We start from the raw sequence: 25,683 nt of genomic DNA, 5'->3' as shown, positions 1-25,683 counted from the left end.
CATGAATACATAAAATGTAACTGAGATCATGTTAACATTGGTTACTGAGTTTTAAATACTTATTAATTGATATTTGAGTTTACTGATACTATAATACTACTAACTGAGTAACTATTTCTGACAGTCCTGATTCTGTAAAACTGAACTGAGTTCGATACTGAGCTGGGTAACTGTATCTGACAGTCCTAATTCTGTATAACCGAACTGAGTTCTATACTAAGACTAAAACTGAAATTGAAACTATAGGAGGTATTCATCTAACTGATATTCCCCTCACTGAATAGATTGGGGTCCAACCTATAACCCCAATTAGAAGGGTGTTAGTACCGTGCCACGGGAAAAGACAAGTTGTGAGTTAATCCTCTCTAGGAAGCTCTTTTGTCAACCCTCACTAGTAGGAAAACTCATATGAGATATATCAACCCTAGTCTGGCAAGAAGATATCTTAACCTATGTTGGCTATGTAGTTCTATAACGTAGGGTTTGTTACTAAGGGTCAAACCCTATGCTGGCAAGAATGCCCCTATCTTGGGTTCGCTCGATGCTGAATCCTACTCTAAGCTAAATAGACACTGAATAGATTTATAGTCCATACTAGGCCTGAATAAACTGTTACTATCGTATTATCTAACTGAACTGAGTTCACTGGTTTTTTGCTAACTTACCGAGACTACTAAATCTAGTTAACTGAGTGAGTTCACAGAGTTCTGAACTGATTACTGAACTGAGACTTCGACTGATTATTGAGTACTACTATTTGTAATACTATTGAGACTGTTCTATAACTACTGTATCTCTAGGTAAACAGCTAAATTTTTGGGTATTGAATACCCCCAGGACTCGATAGCATGAAAAGTAAAACATAGAGTAAACTTGAAAAGCATAACAATGTACACTAGTTCATAACTCATTCATAGAGACATTTATCAAACATCTGTAAGGTATAATTTTACACATATACTAACATGCCATGAATTCTTCCCCATTTAACTCACATGAGCATTTTAACAAACACTTAGGGAGCATAACTATGCACATAATACTAAAATAACACATAGGCATCATAACCTAAATTCTAACATTCACAAATTCAATGGATTTAATATGAATTCCCATGATACTACACACATAATAATCAATTCCACATGAAACTTGTAATAGACCATGGATTAGAAACCCAATTAACATTATAATCATGAATACACTTAAATCCAATCATGGAAATCATGGAATCAATCTTCTTGAAGTTTAAAAGAGTTTCTTGGACTCCAAGGGTGAAAGGAACCCTTCGATGAACACTTCACATACCTTAGTACTTGAATTAATGAAGTTTGATGGTGAGTTCTTAAATCTTGAACCTTGAATTAGAAGCCCTAGGGTTTTGTTTCTTGAGAAATTTTGAGAATAGTGAATGGATTTTGCCTCTAAAGTGGCAAAATCTCATATTTTGGGGGCTGATAGATGTGGGAAAATTACCCAAATACCCTTGAGGATGCATCATTTTAATGACTAAAAATGGGCCTAGCGATGCGCAGACCGATCGATGCTATGGCTAACACGCCGCATCGAGTCTGCGTGGGTTTACTGGAATATGCACTGGGAGCAGAGGGGGAATATTCATCGATGCAATAGGCAATGCGGTGCATCGAGATCGCATTGATACACTGGTTTGGACTCCCAAACATGCTTCAAACGATGTTCAACATGTCCAAAACACATCCAAGAACAGCTACTAACATTCCTGATCATGAAGCAACTTAAAGTTCGACATTTAATGGTCGTAAGGGTCACAATATAAGATCTCCAACAATGAAGGCTAAAATAACTTCAAGTATGGGACCCATCAACAAGCTTTTAAGGATTGAATTAAGCTTAGGATTTTGCAGGGTCTTACAATATCTCCCCCTTGGGAACATTTATCCGCGAATGAGATTGACTAAGATGGGAGAACTGATATACTAAAAGTATATACTGGACATGCATAACTGAAGCATAATTTCATATCTGAGACTACTGATATACTGAATTATCAAACCAAACATACATAAATGATGTATGATTTCATAATTGATATTACTGATAAGCTAAGTTTGTATACTGAACATGCATGTCTGATGCATGAGTACATGACTGAACTGATTAATGAATGTATGACTGAGTAAGCAACTTTACTTGATACGAAGTTAGTAACTACATCTGAATATGAAACTGAGTAATTTAAGAAAAACTGTTACCTTGAGCTGAGTTTGAGTTTGCAAAGAAGAGGTGAGGATACCTAGTCCACATATCTACTTCTACTTCCCAAGTAGCTCCCTCAATGGACTGATTTCGCCAAAGAACTTTGACTAGAGGGACTTCTTTGTTCCTCAGTTAGTGAATTTGATAATCAAGGGTTTTGACTGGAATTTTCTCCTAAGAAAGGTTATTTTGAACATATATACCCTCAATAGAGACTATAACTGTTGGGTCACCTATGCATTTCTTTAGCAAGGAGACATGAAATACTGGGTGCACTGAAGCTAAGTCTGAAGGAAACTCAACCTTGTAAGCTACCTTTCTAAAACAGCTGAGAATTCGGTATGGACCGACATATTGGGGAATAAGCTTCCCCTTCTTGCCAAACCTCTTTACTCCTTTCATAGGAGAGATTTTCAGATACACATAGTCACCAATCTCAAACTTGAGATCCTTTCTGCACTTGTTAGCATACGATTTTTGTCGGCTCTGAGTTGTCTTAAGACTTTCCCTAATCAACTAAGCTTTTTCTAAGGTATCAAATACCAAGTTAGGATCTCTACTATGGTCCCATATACTTCAAACTAACCAGTGAGAGATCTACATCTCTTCCCATAGAGCACCTCAAATGGAGCCATCCGAATACTGGAATGGTAACTGTTGTTATATGCAAATTCAATCAAAGGCAAGTGTTCATCCCAATTACCTTTAAAGTCAATGGCGCATGCTCTTACCAATCTTCTAGAGTCTGGATGGTCCTTTCAGCTTGACCATCTGTCTGAGGGTTAAATGTTGTACTGAGGTGAACTTGGGTACCAAGACCCTTTTAGAAGGGTTTCTAGAAATGAGAAGTGAACTACGTACCTCTATCTTATATCATGAAAAACAAAACTTCGTGCAATCTGAACAACGCTCTAACATGGAGCTTGGCATAATCCTCGGTTGACTAAGAGGTATGGACTGGTAAGAAATGAGCTGACTTGGTCATCCTATCTATGATAACCCATATAGAATCATGCTGATGACAAGTACGAGGCAAACCTGTCACAAAATCCATGTTCACTTCTTCCCATTTTCATGTAGGAATATTGAACTCTTGCATAGACCCACTAGGCTTCTGATTTTCAATCTTAACCTGCTGACATGTATAGCATTTAGCTACAAACTTTGCAATATCTCTTTTTATCCCTCTCCACTAATAGACTTTTCCCAAGTCGTGGTACATCTTAGTGGCCCCTGGATGAATAGAGTAGCACACACCATGCACTTCTAGAATAATTCGCTACCTCAAGTCATCTACACCTGGCACACATAGCTGACCTTGGCAATGCAATACACCATCTCCCCCTTGGGATAAAACCTCCACTTTCTGATCTCTAGTTGACTCCTTCAACTTAACTAGACTGGGATCTCTATCCTACTTTTTCTTCACCTTGGAAACCAGAGATGATTCTAAACTACTCTGCACCCATACACTACCTTCTACAGAATCGGCTAAGTGGACACCTAGTCGGACAAGCTAATGAAATTCCTGATCTAACTTCTTCTTATAATCTTCTATGTGAGCAACACTACCCATAGAAATCCTACTGAGACCATCAGCCACTACATTTGCCTTGCCTGGATGATACAGAACACTTATGTCATAATCTTTCAACGACTCCAACCACCTTCTCTGATGGATGTTTAGGTCTTTCTGTGAGAACACATACTGGGGGATTTTATGGTTTATGAACACATCAACATGTACGCCATACAAATAGTGCCTCTAAATCTTTAAGGCAAACACTACAGCTGCTAGCTCAAGATCGTAAGTAGAGTAGTTCTTCTTATGGGGCTTAAGCTGTCTAGAGTCATAGGCTATGACCTTACCTCTCTACATCAAAACACATCTCAAACCAACTCTGGAAGCATTACAATATACCACAAATCCACCTCAACCATCTGGTGAAGTCAAAATTGGGACTGTAGTTAGTCGAGTCTTCAACTCTTGAAAACTCTTCTCACAAGAATCTAACCACTATAATTTAACTTTATTATGAGTCAATCTAGATATAGGGGATGCAATAGATGAAAATCCCTCAACAAACCATTAGTAATAGTAGGCTAAGCCCAAGAAACTTGTAATATCTATAGAGAGATGGGTCTGGGCCAGTTTCTCACTACTTTGGTCTTTTGGGGATTAACTCTAACTCCATCACCGAAAATGATATGGCCAGGGAAAGCTACTGACCTTAGCCAAAATTCACACACACTAAATTTGATCAACAGTTGCTGGTTTCTGAGAGTTTGTAATACTATTTTGAGATGGTCTGAATGATTAGGTTCACTGCAGGAGTAGACAAGAATGTCATCTATGAAGACTATGACAAACATGTCCAAGTATTTATTGAACACATGGTTCATCAAGTCCATAAAAGCTGCTGGAGCATTGGTAATACCAAAGGACATAACTAGGAATTCAAAGTGACCGTACCGAGTTTTAAAAGCTTTTTTTAGAATGTCACCCTCTCTAAATCTGAGCTAATGATAGCTTGATCTGATGTCTATCTTAGAAAATTAACTAGCACCCTATCTACCACCAGCCTCTCTTCACCCCAATACCCACCATCTGACCTCTAACAATTCTCATTGTTTTATGTTAAATATATAAAAATAATTTTTGAATAATATTTTTTACTTGTATATCAAATATATGAAAAAAAAAAAGTTAAATAATCACTTGTTTTTCTAGAAAATATTCTTTTAATGAAAAATATTTTTCTCCCTACCAAAGATACCATTTGTTGCAGGCGAAGTGAGCCATCTTAGACTAACATGGACAAATCAAGTTCCATTCCTTATTACCTAAAAGTTGCAACTAATTCAGCTTTAAAAACTATTACAAAAATTCAAGGTTGCCTAGAAGTTTGCATACGACTATACATACACCTTTGTTTTTTCAAAAAGTTATATTCATAGAACTGTCAATAAAATATAAAATCAATTGAGTTAATTTTCATATTCATATCACTATCAATAAAATAACATTTCGCTTCTATTATTGAATTACAATTATATTTTATAACACATACATCAACGTCTATGATTGTGATATATAGCCAGACAAAGAGTTTTCTATCAGTGACTTATGAACCCTTCTCTTCTCTTCTCTGGTCTCACACCGTTGGAGATTTCGAACCACAACATAGAGAAAAAAGTCATTAAATATTTGTGGCTGTTTTCTAGAATTTGAAGTTTTTATTACAACATTAATTTCTTGCTTCTTTCGTCATTGTACAACTTTGAAACTCAAATTTTAAAATTCAACCTACCACAAACATCAATTGTTTAGAAGGAATACTAATATCAAAAGATTCTAAACATTAAGAAGATCACATATCTAAAATTTGAGATTGTTTAGAGAAGCATTGAGTTGGTCAGAATTGAATGAAAAATAGTACGTTAAGATCAATTGCTTCAATGTATAAATTATAAACAGTGTATGTAGATGAAAATACATATTATAAAAGAAAAATACATCAAAACCATCCTGAACTATACTCGAAAAGTCATAGACACACTTAAACTATTTCAACAACCTATTACCACCTTATTTTTATTTTTTATAAAACTAATACAACCCAACCAGCTGGTGTGGTAAATAAATAAATAAAAAAGAAGCGAGTGAAAGTTGAAATACAAGCCCCAAAATAATAATAAAATGAAAATAAAATTTCTTCTCCACCTTCACTCCTACCTCTTTTATTTCACCACTGATTATCACTGAAAAATGGAGGTGGCTGACCTCAAAATCTTTAAATATAACCAATATTCTTTTTCATACCCCCTTCTTCAATGATTCACTCTACTTCTCTTTATCCTTCCAAAATCTAAAAGATTTTAATTTTCTCTATTCAAAATCTTGAAGGAACAACAATGGAGGCCTTATAAAAAATTCAACTTCCATCCTCTCCAATTCATAATTAAAATATTAAATAGATTTTGAACTCAAATTAATATTTGATGGATTGGATTCAATAATATTTGTAAGAAAAGTCTGATATTTTTATGATTTTGAGTGGTGAAAGGTGTGAGTTTGCATTCGGGATGGTGAAATTAACAATGGTGATATAGCGGGCACTCACTACTATTAAGCCGACTTATGGGTAGTGTGATGATTTTGATGGTGGGATAGCAAATTTATTATGGTTATGATTATTAATGGTGAAAGATGTGAGTATAGGGTTGGTGCAATGGTAATGATGGTGGTATTGTGGTAGTGGGTGGTGGTATTGTGGTAGTGGATTATTAAGAAGAAAGAAGATAATGACATGGAATGGAATACTTTTTAAAATCTAATATTGAATTGATGTGACAGTGACATAACAATGTCATGGAGGCAAGTATGAACCACTCTCTATTATGCAACTGGTGATATCGCAGGTAGGGCAGTATTTTCCTAAAAATAAAGATAAAGGGTGTATTAAGTCGCTGAGATAGTTTGGGTGTGTCTTCGACTATTCCAGTATAGTTTAGGGTGATTTTGACTTCTTTTCCCTATTATAAAAACATGAACACTATTTAAAGACTAGTCATATATGAGGCCGCTCACACAATTTCTTGAACAAAAATTTGTGCCTTGCAAACATTTCAGTTTTTAGTCCCACCCTTATTCCATATTATTTGATTTTGTATTTAAAGATAACACTTGGAAGTTGACATAGTTGCTTGACAACTGCTTGAAAATCATGGCTTGAGATGCCTCCCTCTTGAACCACTTCTAGAACACTATCGTGGAGTTTCCTCATTCGCTCTTTCTGTGATTATTTCCACTAATTGACTTGTATAAGAGTTGAGCCAACTTTGATGACTCTGGAACTACTTGATTTCCACCTTTGCATGCCTTAATTCCCACTTTTAATTCGTTAACTAACAATTCTGCACTTGTAAATTGGTTTGCACCCATAGTCCATCTTAGCATGAGCACTTTTGAGAATATGCCTTCTAGTACTAAGTTTCATCTATAATGAGTCAATAAAATGCCCACGACTTGATGTATCAGTAGTGCAACTTGTGCAGCCCAACCTTTATTTATCAACCCTCTACTCGCTACTCGATTTTTGTATTCTTTTATGACCACATCCTCATTGCCCGTCTCTCCTCCCTCTTGAATTCTCAAGTGCCAGATAAAATTTATCTCGCTACTTTCTAAGGCTGTTGCCAGGGCATCTATTTTTTGTCGCGTCAACTTCAAGAAAATCCTAAAGCACACATAAACAATCGAGTCATCAAACTTATCATCTAACCACGTCATTACTTCTTCATGTGGCATCACGCTTAATCCGCCATGTTGAGAATAATACGGACCTACTACATTACTATCTGACTGTAACAAAGGCCCAATATCCCAAACCCTATCATGGCCCATTTATTTCTTCACCCTATCAATAAAAACACCCTTTATTTCTCTACAAGATTTGAAAAGAGCACCCCAACTTTTTTGCATTATCTAACAAACCTCCTCTTACAAATTCCCAGTCTTGTACTCCTGTTTTATTCTGACTTCTCAACATACACACCGGCTACCGAGGTTATTTTGGATTATTGGGTATATTATCAAAAGTAACTACATAATTTTCATCAGATTTTGCAAAGATTTCTTCAAGGTTTCTCCATGTGTGACTCATAACTAAGCAAGTAAAAACTCTAGACGGCTAAAAGACAATACTCTCGAATACCTAATCAGCATGCTAGTTAATGAGTCCAACTGAGGAAGAAATCGGGGATAATAGAGACAGGAGGAGATGTATGTGTATTAAAACAATCAATAATCGGATCATACAGTTCAAAAGTCATACAAATTCTTGTAGCCAAATTTGATCCAACGGGTGGTTCGGGAACTTAAAGGACAAGTGTTTGAATGGAATTTGAAGAGCAAATTGCTCGAATTGGATCAAGTAATGGTAGAATAAGAGGTGTTGTGACTAGAATAGTGAGATTTAGGTTATGATTTATTAGGTGATTGGCTAGATCAAGGAGGGGAATTATGTGTCCGGAAGTAGGAAAAGGGAATAGGAGAACGTTTGCACCGTTGTTATGTTTGCCAGAAAACTTCATTAATTTTCTTTTTTAAATGATAAATTAAGGTTTGGATATTGGAGTTTTTGGTTTATACTGTGAAATGTTATGTTTCTTTCGATGTCATGCTTGACTCTAACAAGTTAGAAAAAGGTTCAATATTATTTTTTTTAAAAGAACTATGTGCTAATTTGCTTATTTTGCAAGCTCATACTACAAACTCATGATAATGATAGAGTGTCAGCTTATTATGTATTAACTCGTAAATCATAGAAATTCACTAGGCAAACTCATACAATAAACTCATTATTGGTGATTGATAGAGGTTGGATTCGATTCCTCATCTCTAACGCAGGAGATCCACCTTCCAACTAGGCTTCCATATCTTTTTAAACTGATGAAAATAGTATAAATAACATAAACCCCAGCAATTTCTTACCTAATTACCCTCTCTCCCTACTTTTATAATAATTACATGAAATTCCATATATGATACATTAGTCTACATCATGATACATTAGGTTATGATACATTACTAACATATTAAATATGGTTAAAATGGAAAGAAATGGTTATTAAGCCTACAGTTGAGCAATTAATGCGCTTAATTAAAGAAATTATCATTTAAAATACATAAAATGCGTAACAACATCATATTTTTGAAATTTGAAAAATCAATTCAAGCTGGTTTCATCATATTCTTTGAAAAATAATTACTTCTCCCAAGAAAATCATAATTTCAAGTTTGAATAAGCAAATCAATCTTGTTCAATCAAAATCTTTGAAAAAATTTCTTCTCTGACCATTCCTACTTTATTCATCATGAACATATCGATTCTCTTGAGACATTCCAGAGTTTGTCAAAGTGAAATCGTTTATGAAAGTTACAAAAGTGATGAAATTGTTGTTAGTGAAAGTATTTCATATGTGAGGTTGATTTTCACATAGCGTCAGAGTTAGCTATTGATGAATCAAAGAAAAGATTAATGTCAGATACATAGTTGAAGAAAATATGCCGCCAATGATGATTAGGAACGATAATGGTGTGATTTACGTTGAGTTGAAGAATTTTTTTACTGAATTTGTTATGTATCCATTTTACTGAAAATTGCAACTACTAAATTCATTACTGATTGCCAAAATAAAAAAATGAAGAACAAGAAGTTATACAAGGACAAAAATTAGCTATAATGGTGAAGTGTGGTTTAGATCACAATTTTAATTTAAGTGCAAAAAGATCTGATAAAAAGAAGTACTATTATAATCTATGTCTCTAGATTCTTTATTGGCGTTGTTTGGTATTGTAATATGATACATTACTGTTTATGACAGTTTAGTTGCATATGAAAAATGAATTTCATATGTTTTTTAATATGTTTCATATGATACATTAATTTCATATGTTTCACAAGAGATGATTAGTAGAGTAGTGTTGTTGGTTTGTATGGTATATTTCTCATCATATTTTTTAATATTGTATCAGATTTTTAAAACATATATGTTGATATTTTAGTTATATATCATTTTTTGATATTGTATTTTTCTGATACATTTAGCTAGGGTTATTTGTTGGTCGATGTTTTTTGATGTAGTAATATAATACATTACCGGTTATCATAGTTTTAGTGCACACGAAACCTAATATCATAGGGGACGATGAGTAAAATAGTGTTGTTGGTCATTATGAAACATTACTAATTATGTTTTCTAACAATGAATATAATTTTTAAAACAAACATATTGAAATTTTTTTTATACTCAATATACTGATATTTTAATTTATTTTCTAATAGATGTAGTTGTCCAATAACATCTGATGACAAAATATGAATTTATGCAGCGCATCCTGAATATTGTCGAAATTTTTTATCTTAAAACGTTCAATCAATGTTTCTTTAAAAAATTTATTTTTCGCCTTTGGGAAATATTTTGTCAATAACAAAGAGGTCTCTAAAGTAAGATACTAAAAGTCTTCGGTGTTGGCGGTGCAATTCAAACCACTAGTGAGTGTAAATTAATATATTGAAAATTTCAGCATTGTTCCCTTCACAAATACATGTAATTCATTTGGATTATCTTGAACCAACTCAAGACTCAACAAGCATTTGATTGTTTGTCCTTGAAAATTCAATTTGGGCATGCCAAGAATTACACCAAAAGCATATTTGCTTAAACAATTTGAGGGCATGCCAAGAATTACTCTAAAGGCATATTTTCTCAAACAATTTGAGCATTCTTTTATCTACCAAATTTTTTATATCGGAAGAAAAATTACAGTTGCACCAACTACCAAACCTCAGATGATGAGTTGGAATAGATTTGATAACATATTTCATCCCCTGCGTTTAGAAACATCAATCATAATAGAGATAATATCCAATTACCCCCCTGAACTATACCCAAAAAGGTTATGACACACCTCAACTTAAAGGGGATCCTGTTACCCCCCGAACTATTTAAAAGTGTAATTTTGACACGCTTAGTTCCTACATAGCACATACATGGCACAACACACTGAAGTATCCACGTAGGCACACGTGTGTGTCACGTATGTGCCACATAGGCACTAAGGGTGTCAAAATTACACTTTTAATTAGTTCAGGGGTAATAGGACCCCTTTTAAGTTGAGGTATGTCATAGCCTTTTTGGGTATAGTTCAGGAGGGTAATTGGGTATTTTCTCATCATAATATAACATAACAAAGAATAATGAAGATATTCTTTATTTTTATAATATATTTTTTAACATAATAAAATGATTATATTGAATGTTTAAGGTGTAAAAGAAACCATAACACATACAGAGGCTTTATGTAATAAAACTCATGCAATATCACTATAACATTTGTATCAAAAATAAAATTTTGAATGTATCAGATTGAAAAAAAATCAAATCACATACAAAATTTACTATGTATCAGAAATCATGCAATATCTCACTAAAATTAGAACTAGGTATCAGTCACAGTATATTAAATGTATCAGGTGTAAAGGAACCCAAATCACATACAAATTTACTATGTATCGAAAATCATGCAATATCTCATTAAAATAGAACTATGTATCAACTATATTATATTAATGTATCAGATGTAAAAGAATACAAATAACATTCAAATTTTAGTACGTATCATAAATCATGCAATGTCTCTATAAAATTAGATCTATGTATCAGACTAACCAATTATATCTTCATTTATTATATTTTATTTATGATACATACATATAATGTAAATGGGCGAAATTTAACTATCAAATACATAAAATCATATTTTTGGTAATGGATCTCTTTACGCAGCTTTTTTTCTTTTTCTCTTTGAAACAGGAACAACCCTTTACTACTAGCAGCCTCCCAAAAATTTTTCATCATTGTCGAATTGTTTCGCTACTTAGATATATTTTCACGAAAATCACTATCTTCATAATCGATGACCACGCATAAACTCAACACCAACTTCAGTTGGAGTTGTTGCATACAATTGAGTAAGACCAATACTAAAAGATGGTCCTGACTCCATTAATGTTGTTAAAAATTTGAAAGAACATAAAATTGATAGACGATTTGCTTCAATTTCTGAAGTAATACACTTTAAAATCAAATGAAAAACAAACTAACCTCCAAAAAATTTTGAATAATTAAGTTAATGAAAGTTGGGTTATGAAAGTTGTAACTTCAATGTTAATGGATTGGAGGAGAAGATAATTTTGCATCAAAGATGGCATTTCGGTGCCATCTTCTCCAGTGGAATCGTGATTTTAGGAAAAAATTAGTAATTTTCTGTAGTGTAATGGAGTGGGTAGTAATGTATCTAATAAATAGCGTGTTTAAAGATTTAGAAGAGATTTTTTTAATTAGTTTAGTGGGATGATATTTTAAGTAATATTGAAAAGTTAAGGTGTTGTTGGTAATTTTTTCATAAAATAATTGTTGGCGCTTACAAGTTGGAAAAAGAAAGGAAACTATCTTTTTTTTAACCTAATGAAAACAATTGCCGACGCTTACAAGTTGGAAAAGAGTTCAATTGTTATAAATGTATTTATATTATAGTGAATGTCTATCAAGATCTATCAAGATCTAGCTGATATCTATCAGGATTTAAAGTATCTGTCTTTTAGCCAGAAACTAGGAGTATTTTTCCCTATAAATAGAGGAGTTTTATTCATTGTATTCTTAATCAAGAATCTTATGATCTCTCATCCTCAAGAGAAATAATAATTTCTCTCTATTCTTCTTTTTTGCTTTATATTTTATAACGCGTTATCAGCACGAGTCTCTAATCAATTGAGATTATTTCCTTTTCGGATGAGGTATGTCTTTATAGATTTATCATGGCCATATATTTAGTCCATGAAAGCTAGTGTGAAATTCAATTTGACGTAAGTATACCTTTTCAATACATTATTTCATCTTATGTGATATGTTTGCCATGTGAGTTTCACAATGTAATTAGTAGGTAGCCGTCACTTTATCATAATTTTGACTTATAATTTTAGGACCTGCTTCTTCTAATACAACTGGGATGGTTTGCCTAAAATTAATAATTGTGATAAGAACCTAAAAAAAACTAGTATTCTGCTTTGTGTAGGAATATGTTTTAACAAATATAACTACTAGTCATATGATTGTGTGTTAATCGTTTAAATTGTCTTTAGTTTGGTCTAAGTTCGGTAAATTGACTTTAATATGATTTATGTATTTGCATTCATCTAGAATCAAAAGATGGGATACCGAGTGGTATATTTAAGCTACAATATATTTTAGTTTATTATGGCATTGATTAAGAATAGGACGGTGAAAGTCTCATCGCATCAAACGGATAAAACATTGGATCAAAGTTTTGATCCACCATAATAATAAGATATTGGGTTCAAGTCCCATTGATGTATAACCTAAGATGTCTTTATATGGATAAGACATTGAGTTTGAATCTCAATGTACCATATTGATGATATTATGATGTCTAAGGTAAACCAATATGTTTTGGTGAAAGACGTGAAATTTGTCTCGTTGAATATGCTCCATTCCATGAAGTGAATGTGGTAGCAATATATGATAAAATATGAAAACTTACTTCATTCTTGAAGTGTATATGATAGTAGTGCATAATATGTCTGAAAGAAAACAAATGATTGAATGCACAAATATACGCATCGAGGGACAATGATAATGATCATCAAAAGTGGTGATATTTTCACATGCATATTATGATCGTAAGATATGTTAGAAAAAAATTCTCTACATTATTTGTATGCCTCGATTTTCTCCTGAAGTAGCTAGCAATATCATGAAAAAATTGATAAGATATCATAATTTGATAAGCTTAAGGCACGATTATATTTTATTATTCCTAGGGAATGAGAAGCTTATTAATGCAAACGTGCACTTGATTGTGATGATATCACAACTTACCTCCGAAAGAAGCAGAATAACTGAGAAGAGTTATTTTGAAATCTACTTCTGAAGTAGCAAATCAAAAATCTATTTATGACATCGTAAATTTAAAATTTACTAAAATGAAAAACACATGTTATGGTAAACTTGGAGTTTACTAGTATAAAAATTAATAAGTTGACATAAATGATTGTAACATCTCGAAGATGTGCATATTGAGTATTAGACATAAATTGAAGAACTAGAAGATTCTTCAAGAATCTTCAAGAATTGTTTATGTCGTTTGTTCTCATGATAAGTTGGTTGGACCAACTAATATTGGGATTGGATCCCTTAAAATCTACAAATTTAAAAGGTGAATATGGGTCTGTTCACCTATCATGTGATATGTTTTGAAATGATGTATCAATAAGATGATCACATGTACATTTATTGTAGACCTACAGTTTGACATTTATAAAATTGTTTGCTCAATATAAATTGAGCATAATTTTCAGATTATGTAATCAAGATAATTCATCTTGATGGTGATGGTTTAGCATTGAATGCCCATTGCTAATGAGAACAAAGCTTCATGTGTTGGTCTGAAATATGATATGTTGCATACAATAGCACTTGCATGCATTAGACCAATAAATTATGATTATTTCTCCCCTCTCAATTGGTTCAAGGTCATGAACCAACTATTCCCTAATAGTTTTGATGTGTGGGATACGATTAATGAATATACCATGATATACAAAGATGGATTACTCAAACAAGATGGAGGATGTATGTTAGTTTTCCTAACATAAGGGGAGATTATAAGCTGCTATGAAATATGTTAGGAATTATCATCAGATCCTTATTCAAAAGATAATTCAAGTCAAATGCCAAAAGCATTTCATATTTAAGCTGCAATTGCTCCTATTTTGTGTCCCTGAAAGACAAAGTCTATGCATGCGTGAAGTGTGGTAGACTAATCGGTTCCAAATGAAATAATCCTTGAAAAGGATAAGGAGCAAATAATCATAATAAGAAGGTAATATACTCTTAAAGAGCCTATGACATAACGCCTCTTGAAACCTTATAAGAGGTTCAGGTACCTGAAAATAATGAAGTGATGAGATCTCAAATGTTATATTAAAATGTGAACCGATACAAAATGATATATCATCATTATCTTTGATATAATATTGACACAATATTATGAAAGAATACGAGGATCTGAATTCTACGTTTATTTAAGCATGCTGACGTAGAAACATTATCAAGTGACATGAAAGGATGCATTTTGGTAAGCGTAAAACTTATTTGATTTGCAGTCTAGAAACTTCAAGAAGTCACACTTGACATGTTGGATATTATCCTTATAAGGGATAAATTGATGGTTTGAAAAGTGTTGAAACTCTTGGAAAGTTTTTCAAAGCAATAGATTATTTGTTGAAATGAGAAATATACTGAATTAGATTGGTTATGAAGTACCATATCTTAGTAAAAGTGGTGCACTTATGTATCTTGCAAATACTACAAGGCCTGATATAACCTTTTCAATCAATTTATTAGAAAGGTATATTTCTGCTCCTACTAGAAGACATCAGAATGGGATAAAAACACATAAGCTTGTTTTATTCTAAAGATTCCAGTCCCGATCTTATTGGTCATGCTGATGTTGGGTACTTATCTGACCCGCATAAAGCTTGGTCTAAAACAGGCTATGATTTCATATGTGGTGGTACTGATATATCTTTAAGATATAAAAAGCAGTCTATCATAGCCATTTTATCGAATCATGCTGAGATAATAGCTATTCATGAAGCAAACCGAGAATGTGTATGGTTGAGGTCCATGATACATCTCATTCGAGAAAAATGTGGTGTGAAATATGACAATCTACCCACAATTTTATACAGAGATAATGTAACATACATATCACATCTTAAGGAAGAATTCATAAAAGGAGATAGAACGAAGCACACTTTATCAAAACTTTTTTTAATACATGAGCTACAAAAGAATGGTAATATTAACGTGCAACAGATTCGTTCAAGTGACAATATGGCTGATTTATTCATCAAGTCTCCTCTAATTGCAACTTTCAAGAAGATGGTGCACAAGATTGGGATGCAAAGTTTCAAGGATGTTCTCATTAGGGGGAGTTAATATACGTTGTACTCTTTTTTCCTTTCAAGGTTTTGTCCCACTGGATTTTCCTTGTAAGGTTTTAATGAGACAACCTATATGCATATTATTAGAAATGTGTACTCTTTTTCCTTCACTAGATTTTTTTCATACTGAGATTTTTTTAGTAAGGTTTTAACGAGGTAAATTATCTATCTAGACATTTAAGGGGGAGTGTTATAAATGTATTTACATTATAGTGAATGTCTATCAAGATCTATCAAGATCTAGCTGATATCTATCAGGATTTAAAGTATCTGTCTTTTAATCAGAAACTAGCAGTATTTTTTCCTATAAATAGAGGATTTTATTCATTGTATTCTCAATCAATAATCTTATGATCTCTCATCCTCAAGAGAAATAATAATGACTCTCTTTTCTCTCTCTCTATTCTTCTTCTTTGCTTTATATTCCATAACATCAATATTTTCTTAAAACTAACGAAAAATAATTGAAGGTTATCAGTACTTAATTTTAACTCCGTTTCGTTTAAAAATAATTGGTCTGGTAATGAAATAAGAAATACTACAACTTTAAATTTGAACTCACATGAAATACACAAAGCATATGTAAATAAGCTCTAAACAAGTACATGAACAAATTGAAGCATACTTATTGTTGGGTTCAAAATCGAGAGGTCGTCATACGGAAGCTAACAGTTTGCAAACCATATAGACGATAATCCAAATGACAAAAAATGCTAAACTAAAAACATAATATTATTAATATGTTTTGGTCAAGAAACCTACATATTGGAATCTAATATCGAAAAACATTAAACCTATTGGGAGAAATCTTCCCCCAAACAAAAATTCTTTAAAGACTACATTGTGGATACTATTGTGTTATAGTATGAGAAGGGGTTTTCTATTTATAGAGGTTCAAAACCATTCCTCCAAGAAAAAAGTTAACCAAATATGAAAAAGTTTTATATTTTCCTTTTAGGAAAAATAAAAGTAATTATGGTTACTTTTATTTTCCTTCCAACAAAAAGTAAAAACTTAATTTTGGTAAGAAACTTAGGGCAAAACCCCCCAACAAATCTCTCCTTTTTGGCTTGATTTTCTTCACTTGATTCGTTTTCTTCACATCACATGCATGAACTTCGTTCTTCACAAAATCTCCATCACTACTGCTTGTCATGGTTAAAAATAAAGTTCAAAATATCATGATTAAAAATGGGTTAAAAAATTAATATTTTGTTTTAATTTTTAAAGATACAGCAACAGGAATGTTGAAAATATAGTTGAAACTTGTTCACCACATGAAGTTGGACAAAAATCTCCACTATCATCCAAATTGTTGTGGCTTGATTTTGAAACCGCTTTGAACCTGTTTAATCTCGTCTCCCATTGAACCGTAAGTTCTGATACCACTTGTTGGGTTCGAAATCGGAAAGGCGTCATGCGGAAGCTAACAGTTTGCAAACCATATAGACGATAATCCAGATGACAAAAAAAGCTAAACTAAAATCATAATATTATTGATATATTTTGGTCAAGAGACCTACATATTGAAAATCTAATATCGAAAAACATTAAACCTATCGGGAGAAATTTCCCCCAAACAAAAATTCTTTAAAGACTATTATGGATGTTGTTGTGTTATGGTATATAGAGGTCCAAAACCATTCCTCCAAGAAAGAGATTAACCAAATATGAAAAAAATTTATATTTTCCTTTTAGGAAAAATAAAAGTAATTATGATTACTTTTATTTTTTCTTTCAAGAAAATGTAAAAACTTAATTTTTAGTAAGAAAATCAGAGCAAACCTCCCTCCCCAACACGTTTTAACTATCAGTATATTCATTACATGTCCCTGTTGTTGATCATGCGATATTACAGGAAGTACGCTAAGGTACTACTCCGAATAACTATTTGTACCCAAACAAAAGTATTACTATTATGTTTGCTAATTTAGTATTAGAGTTTAATTCAACCAATTATTTTAGAAAGAAGAAGATTTGGCTCTAACGAAATAACAACTTATTCGGAAACTATTCTTTTGAGCATCGAGGAAGAACACGACTTGAACCAAATGGCTAGCAGCAGAATTTTCAGACAGATGATATATTTTCACAGCATTCTTCTTTTCTCAATTCTAGAAGTGTAGTCTGTCATGTTTCAAGCACATTATAGTTAGTACAGACCTGTAAATGATTGTTGTAACAAACTTGGTAGAAGCACAATCATAGCCTTATTATAACTTGTCTCACACTGCCTAATGAATAAGACAGATGATGTATTTTATGCTTCTTAATCAATTGATTAGCCTCTTGTTCTTACCCTATCTAAATATGCTAGTAATCTTATGCAAAAGTAATTCTTGTCATGTGCAATGGAAATGAGATAAGGCATAATCTGAAACTCCGAAATCTGAAAGGTTAATCTTCTTAAATACATTAATAAATTATGGTTTTCGTGAATGTATCGATTTGATAGGATTAAATCAGAATTTAAATCTTTTTCCCTCATAAGCTAAAGAATCACATATCTTCTATAATTTTTTCAATACCATCCTTTTGGTTCCTGTTTGTCATGACCCAAAATCGGGAATGTGATGACATTTCAATGGTGAAGATCAGATTTGGTGGTCTGTACCTTTGGTTTTGGAGGCGTGAACAGTAGCTCGTGGAATGGATGGATTCTCTCCTTTGTTTCTCTAGTTTTAGTGCAATCTCGTTTCGTTGTTGCTCTTGGTTTGGCACTTGCTTTGTGGGCAATTTTTGTTGATTGATTTAGTGAGCTTAATGGGCCGGAGTTCCTGTGGTTTTTTACTCTTCACATTGAAAAGATTTTCCTTTTTTGTCTTGTCATATCTGTTTTGATTGATATACTTGCTGCCGAAACAAAGTTTATACTTGCGTATATTTTGCCTTCTCTTGGTTCAAATAGAAGGGAATGTTTAGCTTTGAATATTTTTCCACTACGACCTTATCATGCACTTTTGTTAGTGCTTGTTTTTTCCCCAACAGTACTGATACACATCCAGCGTGTTCACTATAGCACTCAACTGTATCTGTCGTTGGTGTTTGGAAACACAACTGTTGGGAAAGGTTGGGTCTGTTCCAAGCAGATACTATGAAAGTACTACAAGTACTGTTCTTCAAAAACGAAACCAACAGATACATAACATTGATTTCTCCTCCTTATCTCTAAATACTCATTACATAAAACAATTCCATTCTTATGGGAAATTCAAGTTAATTGATGAAATTTGAATTTCATAGGCTTTGTAAAATCCTAAAGAAATTCGCCATCATCCCTGGAGATTCTTAAATTCCTTGTGTTTCGAACTCCACATTCTAATACTATATTATACGGAAAATCTGAGTAACTTAGAAAGCAAACAAAGTTTATATATTCACAGAAGGTTTTAGTCTCTAACAATATCATTGTCTTCTTTCTTCCAATTCTGATATTACTTCCAAAGCCTTGTGGGGAGCCGACAAAATAATATACAAAATCTTCAAAAAAGTTTTCAGTTATGCACAGAAGGTTCTAGTCTCTTTCTCTAATGCCATTGGTATCGTTAATTTCAGCACGTTCAAGTCTACTTGTAAAGCTTTGCAATGCTGGCGGGGATTTGAAAGTCATCTCCTGTGGAGCCTTCTCCTTCTCCTTCTCCACCTTCTCGTACTCGTCCTCGTCCTCTGCATCTAATTCTTTCCTGTTCCCCGATAGAAACTCCAAAGCAGTCACCACGTCGCTCATCAAAGGCCGTGTATTGGCTTCCTCTTGCAGGCACATTGCTGCTATTGCTAGTGCTTGGTACAATGCCTTCATCGGGTAATCCCCTTCCATCAATGGATCTGCCATTAAGTGAAACTTCCCCTTGTCTCTGAACAATGGCGTTGCCTGCCATAGCAATTTGTCAAGATGACATTACGTTACTAATCTCACTTCTTTCCCAATTATCTTTTAAGCGACCTGATAGCTTAGAACTTCTTTTACATTCTCATTTATAATTGGATAACTAAAGCACATTGAATTCTAGTAACTTACCCAAACAACAAGGTTCTGTTCTTCGCTCGGTTTTGAGTTGTCAATGACTCTTCTGCCTGTGATTATTTCTAAAAAGACAACTCCAAAGCTGTAAACATCAGATTTTGTCGTTAATTGACCCGTGGATGCATACTCTGGCGCACAATAACCATAGGTTCCCATGACCCTGGTGGAAACATGAGTTTTATCACCAGTTGGACCTAGCTTGGCTAGTCCAAAATCAGAAAGTTTTGGATTGAAGTTCTCATCTAGAAGTATATTGGATGTTTTAAAGTCGCGGTAAATTACGGAAGGATTAGCTGTTTCGTGCAAGTACTCAAGTCCTTTCGCTGCTCCTTCCGCAATTTTCATCCTTGTAATCCAATCAAATGGCCTTTGTTCTGGACCAAGCTCTGCCAAACAAAGGTATGTAATCAGCAGTGGCGGACCCAGACTTTTCACCAAGTGGGTTCAAAGTTGCTTAAACTGGCTGCTGCATAAAATAATTAAAAAAAAAGCCACTACTGGGACTCTTACAAGAGATGTATGTGTTAACAATCAAGCCCACTACCACTGGGCTAGCCACTCCTTTTATTTACAATGGGTTCAATATATAATATATATCTTTAAATTGGTAAAAACTATTTATATATACGTATATATACAGTGTAATTTTTCGACGAAGTGGGTTCATATGAACCCACTTGAACCTATGTGGGTCCGCCCCTGGTAATCAGTAATTATAGAGATGCAAAATTCACCTGAATGTGGTGTAGTTGTCTTTATGTTAATTATCAAAATTAATTCTTGCTTCCTTGAGATTCAGAAAATGGATCAAGGAAATCCTGACGCTCCGCCAGCCATTCCTCGTGCTGAACAGGCTATGAGGATCCCTTTTGTTAATGGATTTAACTTATAAACAATGATAGTGTAAACTTTGTTTTACACCACTAGTGAACTTTTTATTTGTAATAGCATGTTAGTTATCATCTCTACTAAATTGTCAATTACTAATGTTTATCAAGATATTTACATGTAGTTTGGAGGAAAGAAAAAGATATTTACATTTAGTTATCCAACAAGTGACCTGATTATGTAAACATTTTTTACACCGACAGTGGATAGAGCTTAAACTTTTTCTTAATTCCTTCAATCCCTTTTCATTCGGACCTGGCGGAACTTGCGCTCTAGATGCCTTATAACCGTCCTATTAGCATATTCCTGCTAATACAATTAGATTGCTTGGTACTTTATAGTTGTACACAAGCGAAGTACTAACACGTACCAATATGGATATGTATATCTTATGTTATGCAATAAAATTTATAATTCTTTGGACATTAAGAAATACATACCAAGAAGATGATCTTCCAGTGAACCATTTGCCATGAATTCATATACTAATATTCTCTGGTCGCCGTCTGAACAGTATCCTTCCAAAGTAACAAGGTTAGGGTGATGAAGAAGGCTCAACAACAGAACCTCCACAAGGAACTCTCTATTCCCTTGGAAGCCATTCCTATCAAGTTGCTTTACAGCCACATACTGAAAAACACACAAAAAAGACACAGTAAATAACTAAAACAACAAGACTATTTTAGTAAATAGATTTGCTTTATAATAAAATTTGACCCAATGGATCATTCGACTAGAGAAAAAAAAGAAAAAAACAACAAGACTATAATGTTGGACACAATCAAACTTCTCTATAACTGCGTTGTATGTTCAGATATTTTTGGGCTGCTATAGCAAGATTTTGTAATAGAGAACATAACATAAGTATGTTGTCATAGTGAAATGTTGTTAAAGCGGACGATTGAGATAGAGAGGTTTAGCTTTACATAGATTTTTAAGAAATGTGGGAATTAGAGTAATACTATATTCTTGCTTTCAATGTGGCCCTTGTACACTTTCCCAAAACCACCTTCACCAAGCAAGCACTCATCAGGGTCGAAGTTCTTAGTGGCAAGAGCCAAGTCATTGTATGTGAATGTCTGAGCTGAAATATTCCCTTTTCCATACTTTTCTATTTCTTCAACTATGTATTTCCTTCTGCTGCTATCTGCACAGTACACGCAATACGTCACAAAAGGAACTATGGATTATGAAATTCGATAGAAAAAATGGCATAAGGGAGACATCAATAGAAGTTCTGTCAATTTCGGTTTGTAAAATATTAGTTACACCAAGGTTTTTGCAAAGAAAAGTTAGTCAACTAAATTTTGACGCAACACAACAACTATGCCTCAATCATATGAATATTCATTATCCATGTCGCTCCATCAATAAATAATAGGAGTACTACACAGTGCAGAGGCACAATGATACCTACGGGTTCGGTAGAACCCAATAGTTTTGATTCTAATTCTATGTTTGTGTTGAAAATTCATTCAATATGTATAAATAATCCATTCAGGACCCAATAAACAAAAGAAATTGTGGTCCAGAACCATAAATTAAAGATTCTGCTCCACCCCTAGTACTGCTGTATTTTGCGGGGGGTGGGGGGTGGGGGGGGGGGGAGTATTTCAATCCCCAAACTTCCGATTGTATACAGTACCATGCTTGTTGGTTGGGGTTATTCATTTCATTTTTCTTGTTAGGAACCAAATTTCTTGAGCCACAATGGGTGCGGCATAATTCAATAATTTGGCTCAAACCCCATATTTTTGTCAAGAAATTTATTATCCCTTTATTTCATATGTACAAATACTATCAACAACCCAATAATATAAAGAATTATGGGCCAAAACCCATAAACTAAAGACTGGCTTCGTCTAAGATCAGAAGAGGCATGCAATTCAAATTTGCAAATAAATAAATATCCAAAATAAACACATACCAATTGGAACAAAATTTGGTGCATGAAATAATGAGATGAAAGAAAAGGATTTACCAGTTTTAATAGAAATGTTGGCAAATGAGGCTATAGATTTGGTTTCTTCTTCTTGTTCTTTATGAAATCTTTTTGTGAAGGATTTTGTGTGAGTATTTTCCCCGTCTCTTGATGATATGCAACATGAAAAACAGATCATTCTCACTTAATTTCCTTCTCTTACTACTATATATGATATCATATCCTATAATATTCAAAGAATCATCAACAAAAAAAAAATCTGGAATTGGTCAAATAGAAAATGTGACACCAATATATCAAAGATAAAAAATTGAAAAATTTTTTGATCCCTGAAAGAGTCAAAATCTTTTTTTTTTTTTTTTTTTTGGGTCTCCCAGGAAATCAAATCTTTTTTCCTTTCTAATCCTGTATTAGCAAACTGTTGGTTTAGCTGCCTACCCATTCATCCCCTACTATTTCGGGAGGGAAAGGATAGTATAAAAAATATTTCGACATTTTATTAGTTGGCTAGACCATAATACCCTATTAGTGAGAAATTAACTACTACTTCTTTGACAATTAGGTAAAATAATATATTTTTTTCGGTTTAATTATATGGTTTCGAAATTTACTGGCCCGACTGTTAGCACATACTATTAACCATATAGTTTGTATTATAGTATTATATTTTGTGAATTATGATAAACAACTTCGCTAGTTCATTACATGTATTTATACTCTTAATCTTGATATAATTATTATGATCTATGTGGTTTAATTTATTATTTTAATTTATTAAAAGGTAAGACTCTTTTATGAGTCAATATATTCCTAATAGGTTGGATGATGACAACTTACTTAGTGAAATATTAATTAGTTGATAGAACCATGTCTCTGACTTAAGATAGAAGACACCCTTTTATGATTGCTTATAAGTTTTCACGTGAAAATCCTGCAGGTGGATTTTATATCCGTCATGTGAAATAAGTTAAGCATTACAAATAGAGGATTATATCAATCAATGAGTTAAATTTTTCAGAGAATTTAATTTAATTGATTGGAGTCGGTAATTCTAACATTGAGAGTTAAATAAGATGTAATGGTAGATTTTGAATTAAATCGAGGAGGTGCAATTATAAATTTTTAGTAGAATAATATGTAATTTATTAGGATATGATAATTCATTCATGACCGAGTTAATATCATAATTGGAAGCCTCACTTAAAAAATCTGCGGTCCCTGCTATACTTGATTAACTCATCAATTTTGAAAAAGAAAAGGAGCCTACTAGAAGAAGTAAAATTATTTAATGGCCTTTTATAAGGAAATTAATACTTCAGACTATAAATAATGAAAAACGTTTGCTCATTATGAGACTATTAAGTCAGCTTAATGGTCAATAAACATGGTCTTAAAAAGGTTGAAAATAATGAAAACGCTTGGCCCATTATGGTACCATTAATCAGCTTATGGTCAATAAACATTGACTTTAAAAGGTTGAAAACATTTTATGCTCTTAATAGGGTTATTAAGGCATAAAAAAAATGTTTTGTTCATTATAAGAAATTAAATCAGCTTAAAGGTTGAAACATCTGCCTCTTCCCTTTCCTTCTTGAATGGAAGATGGGGATAAATAGAGTTGAGTTGACAGAAAGAAGATCATCCTTTTTAAAAGTACAAACTACTTTGCCCACAAAAGTTTGATTGCAAAAGTTAGTCAGGAAATAGCAGAAGGTCGCAGTCCTGACAAGCAAGGTGTTGAACGAATTTTCTGAAAGCTTCAAGAGGTAAGTTTTTTGATTTTCGTTTTGATTATGTTATCTAGATTATATGTAAGTTGTTGATCTTGTAGAATTGTTGCTTCCGTTGTACATATTCTAACAATTGGTATCAATAGTTTGCTTACATATGCTAGATAATGTAAAAAGAAATTACTTGGTTGGTTTACATGTTTTTGATAATCACTGTAAATATCATGTTGTTGATTGCTAATTTTCTTGTTATGGATGATGTTAATGCTTCCTGGAATTTAAGTTTATCATCAAGAAAATAGAAAACATAAAATAAATTTAACACGTTTTGCTTAATTATGTGAAATTCATTTTTGTAGAGTAAGGATAAAATTGTGATGAATTTTAACTAAATCAAATCATAGTCGTTACTCATTGTATAAACAGTAATAGTTCGGCCAAGTAGTGCAGGCAGCCCTGTTAACCCCTACAACAGCCCGACCAATAATTATCGATTTGATAGATTTTGGAGTTTTTCAATTTTTGACAAACTTTGAATGACCTAAAATTTGGTAAGTTTACCAGAAACGACCCACTGAGAAATACACACAGCAATTCTGAGATTTATGACCATTTTAGGCCATTCAGGGTCATTTTGATGGGATTTTGGGCATTTTTATATTTTCGAACAAATAAAAAATCTAAAAAGTTTATTTTTTGCAAATCAATGGTGGTATGGATCATTCCTTATGATTTTCAATGGTTAATAACAGTAAATAATATGAGTTTACATGCTCACATAAGTCATCTACCCTATCGGATAAACTTGTGTAGTCTAATACTATTTTTTGGTCTCTTGTTTTTTGATGACTTGTATTAACTTTTCAACTAAGTTACGTGTTAGTTTAATGGTACAAGAGACTTATGAAATGTGATATTTATCTAGCTTAAATCAACAGTTTACTCTCTAACTTAGTTGGTTCTGTTTTACTTAAGAGATAAAATATCTGACATTACATGTATATTTTCTTAAATGATTAAGTTTTCGTAACAATTCTAACTGTTTATGTGCATGGTTATCTATGTGATGTATTTTTTAAGAATTTTATTATTTTGCAGTATGTCTAATGATCTGTTTTAGTTAGATTATATAACAGATTAACTATGTCTTCATTTAATCCCTTAACTTCTATCCTGAATTAAAATAAACTGGAAGGCCCTAACTATGTGGACTAAAAATGTAATTTGGATATTGTTCTTACTGCTGAGGGATTTAAATTTGTGTTC

General features: G+C 32.9%; 1 protein-coding gene and 1 pseudogene across 2 annotated transcripts; both read right to left on the bottom strand.

Annotated features, from left to right (window-relative positions):
* Window positions 1-6,895: 6,895 nt before the first annotated feature.
* On the bottom strand, window positions 6,896-8,436 carry LOC124897294 (annotated as a pseudogene).
* A 10,729-nt stretch (window positions 8,437-19,165) lies between these two features.
* On the bottom strand, window positions 19,166-23,177 carry LOC107863700 (probable serine/threonine-protein kinase PBL23). 2 transcript variants are annotated; one of them, XM_016709775.2, is made up of 5 exons: window positions 22,727-23,177; window positions 21,708-21,892; window positions 21,186-21,375; window positions 19,852-20,243; window positions 19,166-19,704 (listed from the first exon to the last, which is right to left on the bottom strand). In XM_016709775.2, exons 1-5 carry the CDS (start codon window positions 22,863-22,865, stop codon window positions 19,348-19,350), a joined length of 1,263 nt encoding a protein of 420 aa, XP_016565261.1. In that variant the 5' UTR covers window positions 22,866-23,177; the 3' UTR covers window positions 19,166-19,347. The 2 variants fall into 2 exon arrangements, with proteins under 2 accessions (XP_016565261.1, XP_047264260.1); XM_047408304.1 differs by lacking the exon at window positions 22,727-23,177 and having other exon boundaries at window positions 21,672-21,802.
* Window positions 23,178-25,683: the final 2,506 nt, after the last annotated feature.

This window comes from Capsicum annuum, chromosome 3 (genome assembly GCF_002878395.1).
Source record: "Capsicum annuum cultivar UCD-10X-F1 chromosome 3, UCD10Xv1.1, whole genome shotgun sequence".
Taxonomy (NCBI): Eukaryota; Viridiplantae; Streptophyta; class Magnoliopsida; order Solanales; family Solanaceae; genus Capsicum; species Capsicum annuum.
This window is presented reverse-complemented; position numbering and strand designations above follow the sequence as displayed.

Excerpts from the sequence above, each read along its gene's own strand:
- LOC107863700 (XM_016709775.2), bottom strand. The coding sequence starts at position 22,865 with ATGATCTGTTTTTCATGTTGCATATCATCAAGAGACGGGGAAAATACT. Across the intron at positions 21,893-22,726 it reads CAACATTTCTATTAAAACTG|ATAGCAGCAGAAGGAAATAC; the intron begins GTAAATCCTTTT and ends TGTACTGTGCAG. Across the intron at positions 20,244-21,185 it reads ACTGGAAGATCATCTTCTTG|AGCTTGGTCCAGAACAAAGG; the intron begins GTATGTATTTCT and ends TTTGTTTGGCAG.